The sequence below is a fragment of the Rhincodon typus genome, chromosome 27 (genome assembly GCF_021869965.1).
Source record: "Rhincodon typus isolate 14 chromosome 27, sRhiTyp1.1, whole genome shotgun sequence".
Lineage (NCBI taxonomy): Eukaryota > Metazoa > Chordata > Chondrichthyes > Orectolobiformes > Rhincodontidae > Rhincodon > Rhincodon typus.
Window position 1 is genome coordinate 44,316,111 of NC_063358.1, and position 13,048 is coordinate 44,329,158.

General features: G+C 45.0%; 1 protein-coding gene across 1 annotated transcript in view; it reads left to right on the forward strand.

The window, feature by feature from the left end:
• Nucleotides 1-13,048, forward strand: part of LOC109922499 (granulocyte colony-stimulating factor receptor-like) — a 214,078-nt gene that overhangs the window by 146,618 nt on the left and 54,412 nt on the right. Inside the window, exons 9-10 of the mRNA XM_048612970.1 lie at nucleotides 4,781-4,836; nucleotides 6,090-6,312. Of these exons, the coding sequence (XP_048468927.1) occupies nucleotides 4,781-4,836; nucleotides 6,090-6,312 (279 nt within the window). The remainder of the gene's footprint in view (nucleotides 1-4,780; nucleotides 4,837-6,089; nucleotides 6,313-13,048) is intronic.

Sequence of the window (13,048 nt, forward strand, 5' to 3'; positions counted from 1 at the left end):
CCCGAAACGTCAGCCTTCCTGCTCCTCTGATGCTGCTTGGCCTGCTGCGTTCATGCGGCTCTACACCTTGTTATCTCAGATTCTCCAGCACCTGCTATCCCTGAGTTGTGGTTCTCAGCTTTTGAGTGTTAGGAAGTTAACTACTCACCAAAGAATTCCTAGCTGCTGACTTGCTGCTGTTGTCACGGTATTTATATGGCTTGTCCAATTAAGTAGAGTTAAAAGAAGTGACTGGTGAGGTATTGGATATATCAGTTGTCATTTTCCAAAATTCCTTAGTTTCTGGAAAGGTCCCATCAGATTGGAAGGTAACGAAAGTAACTCCTGTATTCAAGAAAGGAGAACGATAGAAAGCCGGAAACTAGCCTAACGTTAGCCTAACATCTGTCACATGTAGAGTACTTGGACTTCAAGAAGGCATTTGATAAGATGCTATACCAATGAGTGTAGCACAAAACCAAAGTTAATGTGTAGGGTCAACATATTAGCATGGTTAGACATTGGTTGGTGAATTGAAAATAGAGGGCTGAATGTTACACAACTTCTCCTTCAACTCCTCTCATTTTCTTCAGGTAAGAGGGTACGTGGAACATTCCTTGTTCCAGTCCTATTCCGGCCCCCACTCTTTCTCCGATACGTCGATGATATCATCAGTGCTGCTTCCCTGTCACAGCTGGAATTGGGAAACTTCATCAGTTTCGCCTCCAATTTCCACCCTGCCCTCACTTTCACCTGGCCTATCTCTGACTCCTCCCTTCCCTTCCTCGACATTTCTGTTTCCATTTCTGGCCACCAATATCCATTCCAACCCACTGACTCCCACAGCTAACTGGACTATACATCCTCACTCCCCACTTCTTGTAAAGACTCCATCCCATTCTCTCAGTTCCTCCGTCTCCGTCACACGTTCAGACGAGTCCAACTTCGACAAGGGAGCCTCTGAAAATGTCCACCTTCTTCCACAACCGAGGATTCCCCAGTTCCATTGACAACAGGGCCTTCAACCAGGTCTGACCCATCTCCCACACTTCCACCCTCACCCCTTCTCTACCCTCCCGCAACAGCGATAGGGTTCCCCTTATCTTTACCTACCATCCCACCAGCATCCACATCCAGAAGATCATCAGACGCCATTTCCATCACCTCCAGCGAGATGCCACTACCAGACTCATACTCCCCTCCCCTCCCTTGTCTGCCTTCCTCAGGGACCGTTCCCTCTGGGACACCCAGGTCCATACTTCCTTCACCCCCAACACCTTCCCACAGCCCTACAGCACCTTCCCCTGTCACCGGCGAAGGTGCAACACCTGCCCATTTACCTCCTCCCTCCCCAGTATCCAAGGGCCCAAACATACCTTTCAGGTGAAGCAACAGTTCACCTGCACTTCCCACAGTCTAGTCTACTGCATTCGCTGCTTACAACGTGGTCTCCTCTACATTGGGGAAACGAAGTGTAGACTGGGTGACTGCTTTGCAGTCTACATTCTGCTCGCCAAAAAGACCCTGAACTGCCTGTTGCCTGCCACTTTAACACACCACCCTGTTCCCTGGCCAACATCTCTGTTTCTGGCTTGCTGCAGTGTTCCAGCAAAGCCCAACACAAGCTGGAAGAATGCCTCATTTTCCACTTGGGGACCCTACAACTCTCTGGACTCAATATTGAGTTCAATAATTTTAGGACCTAAACTCTCCCATGTCTCAGCCACCCACCCCACACACCAGACCTTGTTACCACATAGCCTGCCATTACACACCCCCTGTTGTTAGTCACTAACAGTCTCCATTAACAACTATTCGCCCTCCCAGCCTGATCATTAGCAACTCCTTTGTCTGTCCAACTGTCTTTCTCTTTCTTTGGGCTCTATCCTATCGTTTACTCCCTACCCCACCCACCTCCCTATTTTCTGCATATAAACTGACGTTTTCCCAGCTATCACCAGTTCTGAGGAAGGGTCACCAGACCTGAAACGTTAACTCTGTTTTTTCCTTCACAGATGCTGCCAGACCTGCTGAGCTTTTCCAGCCACTTTGTTTTTGTTCCTGATTTACAGCATCTGCAGTTCTTTCGGTTTTTATTGAGCTGAATCTTACATTTTTTTGCATCTAAACCTCAGTTGAAGCGAGCTGTTTGGAGGGATTTGTGCTCAGGTTCACCTCATTAATTGCCCACCACACCCTAAGGACTTTGATTTCTACCCCATCTCACCAGGTTTTGTTTCCACAACAACTCAGCACTCAGCAGATATACTGGAAGTTACCAGCATCCTTTGCTCCTACACCATCTTTAAAAGCCTCTTGTGTACCTGGAAACACACTGTCAGTTCAGAGCTGTCTCCTGAAATTGACTCCAGACAAGATGGATGTGGAAGTTGGTGCTCTGCATTGTGGGCGGAGTCCTGCTGGATGGGGTGCTGCATAGGCAGGTCTTCATGTGGTGGCCATGACACCAGACCATGCCAGCTTGCTGTGAGGTATCCACTTGGATTAAAGCAGTCTCTGGACATTCCTCCAGAAAGCTATGCTGTAGGAAGAAGGTTAATCTCCCTTTCCATTCTGACTGGGGAAGGTTCATCATGTTCTCTCCTCCTATGTGAGACCTCACACTCACTCTGTCTCTGCTACTGAGCCCATCTCTCAGCAAGGCCCTTGCTCTACAACTCTCAATATTGTCAATACTACTTCCCCAAATCGCCTTCATCCATCCCAAGCTCTAACACCCTTAGTCTGTGCAGGTGGGGAGGTGTCCTGAATGAGGCAATAGGCAGCACAGTTGTAATAGCTGTGCCACTCACTGCCTGGGAGGGTAGTTGAGGCAGGAAACCTCATAACCTTTTAAAAAGTACTGGGATGAGCAGTTGGGAATGTCATAACATTCAAGCCTATCGACCTAGAGCTAGAACGTGGGACTAGCGCAGGTTAGTGTAGCTGTGGCAGTACAGACTTGATCGGCCGAAGGGCCTCTTCTGTACTGTATAATTCTATTTCATCTCCCGTCGTACCTGCCTCTATCTCATTTCCAAGGGGGAAAATAGTCCATAATGGGAAGAAAGAGTCCAGATGGTGGTGTGCTGCCTGACAGTTGATTCCTCATCCTTTATGAGGTTAGGATCCCAACTCTGACTACCCCAAGCAGGATCTGGATGAGTATTGAAGGCTGCCCATGACTTAATGTGCAGAGATACCCTGAGCAACCTCTATCCCTCTAGACTTGACTGAGGCCTGCTGATAACCACGAGAAGCTTCCGGCATTTGTGTCTGCACTAAACAGCATGGCAACATCATTAATATAAATCTGGTATTCCTGACTGAGGGAGAAAAGTGCAAAAAGGCAAGGCAATGCAAGTCAGTAATGCCCTGAACATCCAGGTAGGCCCAGAGTGAGTGGGTGCTATTTCAGTGAGTGAAGAGCCTGGAGATACAGCCAAGTCCAATCAATGAGCTGGGCGTGTGTCCCTGAGAACATAGTGGTCTTGCTGCAGCATCACAATGAGAGTTACTGGGGCAGCCTGAGGTGCAGAATTGATGTGCAGAAGTTTCCTGTAAGTGGATCATGAGGATTGTTAGAAGCTGGCGCATGTCAGATGTCATTGTGGGGTGCATGTGATTACTGGCTATGGAATATGCCAGAGACGTCGATGCCCAGGAGTTCATTTAGAACACACAGTGAGCTGAATCCACCAAATATTCACTCTGCTTTCCTGTTTTCCTGTTGTCTAGCTTTTTTGATGAGTTTGCTAATATGGGAGTGTGTACATTAATGAGGTGACTTGTGGCACTAACAAGGCATTTGACAATCAACTTAACAAACAAACAACAAGGGTCAAATTGCAACTCACGACTGCCAAGACAGAATCTTCCCTGCTCCTTGTTAAAAATATAAAAGATGGTGTGAGTTGCTCCTGATGTTTAAGTCGGTTAGCTGGACTTTCTGTTCAATTCTGCCACATATCCCACCATAGACTACACTGCTCAGGCTCTTATAAGATTTCACTCACTCAGAGAATATGAATAAATATGTCATTTTCAGCTGGTCAAGCTACAACTTGTAGGGTACCACAAGGATCAGGGCTGGGACCTTAACAAGTTACAATCCATATCAATGTCATAGAGGGATAGAGCTGTACAGCACAGAAACAGACCCTTCAGTCCAACTCGTCCATGCTGACCAGATACCCTAAATTAGTCTAGTTCCATTTGCCAGCATTTGGCCCATATCTCTCCGAACCCTTCCTATTCAAGTAGGAATTATGTTATATCTTAATTCCAGATATTCATATGCCCATCCAAATGCCTTTTAAATGTTGTAATTGTACCAACTTCCACCACTTCCTCTGGCAGCTCATTCCATGCATCCTTTATTCATTAATGGGATGAGGGCATCGCTGACTAGGCAGCGTTTATTGCCCATCCCTAATTGCCCAGAGAGCAGTTAAGAGTCAACCACATTGCTGTGGGTCTAGAGTCACATGTAGGCCAGACCAGAAAAGGATGGCAGTTTCCTTCCCTAACATATAATAGTGAACCAAATGGGATTTTCTGACAATCGACAATGGATTCATGGTCATCATTACATTCTTAATTCCAGATATTTATTGAATTCAAATTCCACCATCTGCCGTGGCAGGATACAAACCCGGGTCCCCAGAACATTATCTGGGTCTCTGGATTAATAGTCCAGCGATAATACCACTAGGCCATTGCACCACCATTTGCGTGCAAACATTATCCCTTAGGTCCCTTTTAAATCTTTCCCCTCTCACCTTAAACCTGTGCCCTCTAGTTTTGAAATCCGCTACCGTGATTGCACAATGCTCATCACCATTCACAACTCCTCAGGTATTGAAGCATTCCATAGAAACTTTCAAATTGAACAAGATCTGAACAATATCCAGACTTGGGCTTACAAGTGGCAAGTAACATTCGCAAAACACCAGGCAATGACCATGCCTAACAAGAGAGAATCTAACAATTGCCATCTGACATACAGTTACATTACCATTATTGAATCTCCCACAAACAACATCTTGGGGTTTACAATTAATGAGAAACTAAGCAGGACTAGCCATATAAATACAACGAATACAAGAGCAAGTCAGAGACTAGGAATACTGCAGTGAACAACTCACCTCCTGACTCCCCAAAGCCCATCCACCATCTACAGTAACAAGTCAGAAGTATGATGGAATGCTTCCCACTTAACTGGATGGGTGCAGCTCCAGCAACATTTGTAGTGATTGGAACAAGGTCAACCAGGTGGATCTCAATAGCATATGATTGGGGCTGTTGACCTGGTCCAATCAGGGAGTCCTGGCTGACTGATATAAACAGGAGTGTTAGGGATTCTTTGCACTCTAGGAGCTAGCTGGGTCAGTACCATGTACTATGCACTGAAAAAAAAAAGGGTGACTTGCAAATGGGATACCAGCCTTTGTGGAGTTATTTAAACACTCAGGCAGCTTGACACCATCGAGGACAAAGCAGCATGCTTGATTGACACCATATCCACAAGCATCCACTCCCTCCAGCAGTGATGCTCAGTAGCAGCAGTGTGCGCCATCTACAAGATACAGTACACAAATTCAGCATGGCTCCTGAGACAGCAGTAGTTGGGGTTGAGTAAATTGGGGCATTATTAGGAGTGGGTTAATTGAGGTTGGGTTAGTGGTAGATTAATTGGGGCAGAGTAAGGGTTCACTGGCAGGATTTGGGATGGGTTAATTGGGTCAAGACAAGGGGTTGGTTAATTGGGGCTAAGTTATTGGTGAGTTGAGTCTGGGTTGGTGATAGATTAATTGGGTCAAGGCAGGGGGAGGGTTAATTGGGTATAGGTTATGATGAGTGATTTGGGGCCAGGGTAAGGGAGATGTTAATTGGGGCAGGGATATAGTGGCCAGGATGTGGTTACTGGAATTAGGGCTACTCTGTGAATATGCCACCCCTGTTTAAGATGCTATTGAAACCTGACACATTTTCACAAATGATTGTGGCAAGTTGGACAAATGTCAATCAGCTGATCGGTGCAGGTTTTGGCAAAGGTTGCTTTGCTTTTCTGTGCTTTGGTTTTGAATATATTTGCAATGTTGTAACAGGAACTGAAGGAGTCTGAAATGAATGGGAGGATCCAAGGCTACAGAGTGACATATGGATGTGAATCTGATGCCAATCATCCTGAAGTCACTTTGTGTAATACGACGAGTTTGAGCTGCAGAATCTCAAGTCCCAAAGGAGACGGCAACATCTGTGTCCGTGCTTACAACACAGCTGGGCACTCTCCTGCTGCATTGCTGGCACTGCCGACTCTACACCAGACAGGTAAATTTCAGACAACACCTCACAGCCTCTCAATCCTGGAGGTGGGGGAGGGTCTGCATTTTGTTCCACTGGCAGTAAAACAAAGTGGAGAGTCTGGACCTGGCAAAGAGAAGGCAGGAGGAAGAAAGAACAAGACAATGAGATGAAGAAATGGGGAAAAAGGGAGGAAGGCATCAAAAACATAGACAGGGTTGAGAGGGTTTAAGAGGTAGGGTAATGTAATGTGGCAGGGATTGGGAGAAAAAGCAAGAGGGGTCATGGGAGGAGCTGTGGTCTGGGACTGAAGGTTGAGATTGATAAAATGGAATTATTATATAGATTTTATTGAAGTAGACAAACTTGTCCAATTTACCCCTCTTTTAGACTTAGGTTATGAGAAAGCATTATTTGGAGTTCTGTACTTATCAAGGATTACAATTGCAAGTAAATAAACTCCAGCTACAAGTAAACAATTATGAACTTGTGGAATATTACTCTGCTGCTTAAATGCTAGTAACACTTTATAAACTCTCCCTGTGTGTGTGTGTGCGCATGTGCGCACACACACATGCGCACACACAATCACTGCACATGACAATGACAAAAAAACAGATGTCATGGAGAAAGGGAAAAAATGAGAAAGCAGTTCATTGATCTCTGTTCACAGGGTGTGTTGAGATGTTCTTGTGCTGTTCAGAATGTTGCGTCTCAGACTTTTTTCTTTGCATACACTCATTGGATTTCAGGCTGCACAGGGTGACTAGTTCACAATCATATGCAGACAGAGTGTTTAAGAAGGCATTTACTGCAGTGAACAGAGCTTCTGAGCTGGCGATGATCTGGAGAGCCAATCACTCAGTTGTTGGCAGACAGTGGGCCTTTTTTTTAAAATCAATAATTGGTTACTAGTCTACAAATTAAGATTCAGCAAGCAATGAGTAGCTGATTGATTTGTAGAGTTATTGAATCCAGCGGATCTACAAACAAGATTCAGAAAAATATACAGCATTGTAACTTTGGCCCAACTTGTCCTTACCAACCAGGTTTCCTTACCTGAAATAGTTCTACTGCAGGGTTTGGTCCCTATTCGTGTAAACCTTGCCTATCCATGTTCCTGTCCAGATGTCTTTTAAATGTTGGTTTATTTCTTTACAAATGACAATAAAAGCAATCAAAAAAATCAAGTGAAAAGCTTTGTTTACGAGTGGTACAGGCAGATCACAGCAAGCAAAAGATGTACAAACCAAAAAGACTTAGAGGCATACAGGTTACATTATTTGAGGCTAGAGTCCATACAACAGTCTGACAATAGTCAGAAAGAAGCCGTTCCTGAACTTGCTTGTGTGTATGTTCGGTCAGGCAGAAGATACAGAAGTCTGAAGAGGTTGTAGGAGATCATTACCAGGGTGCGATGGGTCTTTGGCTGCCTTTCTGCGGCAGCGAGCTGTGTAAATAGAGTCCAATGGATGGAAGGTTGGCTTCCGTGATGGTCTGGGCTGTGCACACCACCTTCTGTAGTTTCTTGTGGCAACTGCTCTGCCCAGGACTATATGTTGTAATTGTACCTGGCTCCACCACTTCCCCTAGGAACTCATTCCATGTACACCACCATCTTCTGTGTGTAAAAGTTGTCCCTCAGGTCCCTTTTAAATCTTTCCCCTCTCACCTCAAACCTGCGCCCTCTAGTTTTGGACTCTTACCCTGGAGAAAAGAGTTTGACTAGTCACCTTGTCAGCCACTGGGGCAGTCGGAGTCAGGATCCACTCCTCATTAAATTAGAATCTGTCTAGGCTGTTTATGTTTCTTAAATGTTATGAGGGTTTCTGCCTCTACCACTCTTACAGGCAGTGAGTTCCAGATTCCTACATGCCTCTGGATGAGAAGTTTTCCTCACACTTCCTCTAAACCCTCTGCCCCTTGCCTTCAAGCTATGTCCCTCTGGCCATTGATCACTCCATCATGGGGAAAAGTTTTTCTGTTTACATCTCAATCATGTGCTCGCTCAATCTCCTCTGCTCCCAGGAAAACAACCCCGGTCTTCTTGAGTGAGATTCTCCAGCCCAGGAAACATCCTAGCAAATCTCCTCTTCAGCCTCTCCAGTGCAATAACATATCTCCTCTGATGCCAGAACTGCACACTAGCAGTACTCTAGCATTGGCCTATTGTGGGTTTCTTCCTAGAATGAATGAGGCACAGATATAAAGGAAGGAACTTGTGCTTGAAGGCAGAAGATATGGATGAGACCCTAAATGAGTATTTTGTGTTGGCATTCATCCAAAAGAAGGATCTGGAGGTTAGAGATTGGTGTGGAACATACTAATGTGCTAGGGCATTTTGAGATCATGGATGAAGTGGTGTTGGGTCTCTTGAAGAGCATTAAGTTGGATATGTCTGCAAGTCATAGAGTCAAGAAAGGAGACTGCTGGGGCCTTGACCAAGATCTCTGTATCCTCACTAGCTACTCACCAGTCCTCCAGGGACCTCTCCAGTGGCTAATGTTGTTCCTCTGTTCAAGAAGGGAAATAGGAATAATCCAGGAAATTATAGACTAGTGAGTTTCACATTGGTGGTTGGGAACCATTGAAAAGAATTCTTAGGGTTAGGATTTACGCCCATTTGGAAAAGCATGGCTTAATTAGGCTCAGTCAGCATGGCTTTGTGCAGGGCGGAACATGTCTTACTAACTTGATTGAATTTTTTGAGGAGGTGACACAGGTGATCATTGAGGGTAGAACAGTGAATGTTGTTTACAAAGATTTTAGTAAGGTTTTCAACAAACTTCCTCATGGTAGGCTCATCCAGAAAATTAAGATGCATGAGATCCATGGTGACTCAGCAGCTTGGATTCAGAATTGGCTTGCCCATCGAAGACAGGGTAGTGGTGGAAGGGTGTTTTTCTGGCTGGAGTTCTGTGAGTAGTGATGTTTGGCAGGGATCCATACTGGGACTTCTGCTGTTTTGTGATATATGAATGACTTGGATGAAAATGTAGATGGGTGGATTAGTAAGTTTGCAGACAATACAAAGATCAGTGGAGTTATGGATAGTGTAGAAGGTTGTCAAAGGATACAGCGGGATATAGATCAGTTGAAAATATGGGTGGAGAAATGGCAGATGGAGTTTAATCTGGGTAAGTGTGAGATACTCTGCACTCTGGGAGATCAAATCTGAAGGAAAAGAATACAGTTAATGACAGGACCCTAAACAGCATTGATGTAGAGAGGGATCTTGGCATTCCCTCCGTGAAAGTGGCTACACAAGTAGATAGGGTGGTAAAGAAGGCATATGGCTTGCTTGCCTTTATTGGTCTGGGAATTGAGTACAAGGGAGTACTGCATTCAGTTCTGGTCACCGCATTACAAGAAGAATGTGGATGCTTTGGAAAGGGCTCAGAGCTTTAGCAGGATGCTGCCTGAATTAGATGCTAGAGAAACCCAGGTTGCTTTTTCTGGGTGATGGAGGCTGAGAGGAGACTTGATAGAAGTCTCTAAAATTAAGTTGCATAAATAGGATTGATCAGAATCCTTCTTCCCCCCCCCCCCACTCCGAGTTGAAATGTCTAGTACTAAGGGACATGCATTTAAGGTGAGAGGGGGAAAGTTCAAAGGAGATGAGGGACAAGTTTTTCCCACAGAGGTGGGAGCCTGGAATGTACTGAAGGGGTAGTGGAAGAGGCAGATAAGATAGGTACGTTTAAGGCACTTTTAGATGAGCACATGAATATACAGAGGGACCAAGGGCAGGCAGAAGGGATTAGGTTAACTTGGCGTCATGTCTGGTGCCACATCCTGGGCCAAAGGGTCCATTCCTGTGCTGTACTGTTCTATGTTCTATAAAGGGAGATGGAAATAGATGGAACAACTGTTATTTTTGGTACAGGTGGGAAGTTGTCCCAAACTAGTGAGTAGGCAGCACAGAGGGCATGCAGAATGAGTGGATAACAGCAAGTGAGGCAGATGTTGCAGGTAATAATGAGGGTGGTAGAGCATGAGCCTTTGTGGGAGGTCAATGCAGTAAACAGTGTCTGAACTCTTAGAGATACAGTGCCACTTAGCTGGCAGTGTGTAGAAGATCACTGACATTCTTCATCGGAGGGCTGTCAAGGCTGCATCATTAAAGATATTCAAGACTAAGACAGATTTTAAATAAGGGAATCAAGGGTTATCGGGAAAAGGCGGGAAGGTAGAGTTGAGATGTATCAGATCAGCCATGATCTCAGTGAATGGCAGAGCAGACTTGATGGGCTGAATAGCTTAAATCTGCTCCGATGCATTATGATCACTTCCTCTAGATGGATGACCTGGGTGACAACTCTGACATGGTCTGGTCTGGTGACCTCCTCTACTCGTCCTGGGGTAAGAGAATGCCCTGAATCTTCACTGCTGTGTCCACCAGTTCCTCCGGGATCCTGTCCACAAAATGAGATGCTAATTTGCCCTTGTCTGCCATATCCAGGCCGAATGACAAGAACAAATGCAGGGCAGTTCCAGACTGACAGTGCTTGTCTTGGTGTACAGCAGCCTTTTAAAGATGGTACCAGGGATGCTGGTTACTTCTGGGATATCCCAGAAGCAGTGAGTCATGCTGGGAATAGCAGATGTTAGGATGCGGTGAGAATCATAAGAGGGGCCATGGCAGCTAAATTAACTATGAGAAAACACTCTGGGTCACGTGGATAGAAACACTAAAATGTATGATGTAGGTATATACAATGCATAAAATAAAGCAGTTTTGCAACAGAACACAACAAAAGTGTATTTTCTGAAGAAGGGTCCAGACCTGAAACGTCAGCCTTCCCTCTCCTCTGATGCTGCTTGGCCTGCTGTGTTCATCCAGCTCTACACATTGTTATCCTACAACCAAAGTGTATATGCACGTCAAGTATATTCAAGTGAGAACCAGGTCAAACACCATAGATTAAGAGGGGAGATTATGAGGAATAAAAACTGGTGAAAACCTGTTTTTTTTTTTTAAAAGAATAGGGAAAGCAAAAACCTTCCACTGATATGTAGGTAGTAAGAAGTGGAGTGAATACTATTCAGGACAAAATGACACACATTCCAGCATAAGGCTGGAATACTTTGTATCAATATTTACTAAGCAAGAGGATTCTGACCAAAAAAAAACTTGTTAGAAGATAAGTTTGTAGAGATAATCAAAAAAGGTGAAAATTGAGACGCAGGAGATACTGGCAAAAAATAATCAAAGTTGCTGGAAAAGCTCAGCAGGTCTGGCAGCATCTGAAGAAAAATCAGAGTTAACGTTTTGGGACTTGTGACCCATCCTCAGAAGTTAAAATTAGCTATCGTTAGAGGGTAGAACAAAGAACAAAGAAAATTATGGCACAGGAACAGGCCCTTGGGCCCTCCAAGCCTGCGCTGATCCAGATCCTCTAGCTAAACCTGTCGCCTATTTTCCAAGGATCTGTATCCCTCTGCTCCCTGCACATTCATCTATCTGTCTAGATACATCTTAACTGACGCTTTCATGCCCGCCTCTGCCACCTCCGCTGGCAACACATTCCAGGCACCCATCACCCTCTGCGTAAAGAACTTTCCACGCATATCTCCCTTAAACTTTTCCCCTCACCTTGAAATCGTGACCCTTCGTAATGGAGTCCCCCACTCTGGGGAAAAAGCTTCTTGCTATCCACCTTGTCTATACCTCATGAGTTTGTAGACCTCAATCAGGTCCCCCCTCAACCTCTGTCTTTCTAATGTAAATAATCCTAATCTACTCCACCTCTCTTCATAGCTAGTGCCCTTCATACCAGGCATCATCCTGGTGAACCTCCTTTGCACCCTCTCCAAAGCATCCACATCCTCTTGGTAATGTGGTGACCAGAACTCCCCAGCAAATGCAGTCAGCCCCTTGCCTTAGCAACACTGAAATTATCTTGATCTCAGCTGAAGAAGTAAAGATGGAGGATGAAAAGGTAGAAGCAAACTCTTGGATGAGAGCAAACACAGTAGCAGAAGCTGAAAAGGAAGTTTTCCAAATTCCAAATGCAGTATTCCAAATGTGGTCAAAACAAAGTCCTATACAACTGCAACATGACCTGCCAACTCTTGTACTCAGTACCCCGTCTGATGAATGAAAGCATGTTGTATGCCTTCTTGACCACTCTATCGACCTTCAGGGTACAATGGACCTGAACACCCAGATCTCTCTGCATCAATTTTCCCCAGGGCTTTTCCATTTACCATATAGTTCACTCTTGAATTGGATCTTCCAAAATGCATCACCTCGCATTTGCCTGGATTGAACTCCCTCTGCCTTTTCTCCAATCTATCTATATTCTGCTGCATTCTCCGACAGTCCCCTTCACTATCTGCTACTCCACCAATATTAGTGTCATCTGCAAACTTGCTAATCAGACCATCTATACCTTCCTCCAGATCATTTATGTATATCACAAACAACAGTAGTCCCAACACGGATCCCTGTGGAACACCACTGGTCACAGTTATCTATTTTGAGAAACTCCCTTCCACTACAACTCTCTCCTGTTGCCCAGACAGTTCTCTATCCATCTAGCTAGTACACTCTGGACCCCATGCGACTTCACTTTCTCCATCAGCCTACCATGGGGAACCTTATCAAACGCCTTACTGAAGTCCATGAAAATGACATCCACAGCCCCTCCCTCATCTATCAACTTTGTCACTTCCTCAAAAGAATTCTATCAAGTTGGTAAGACATGACCTTTCCTGCACAAAACCATGCTGCCTGTCACTAATAAGCCCAAATGTAAAT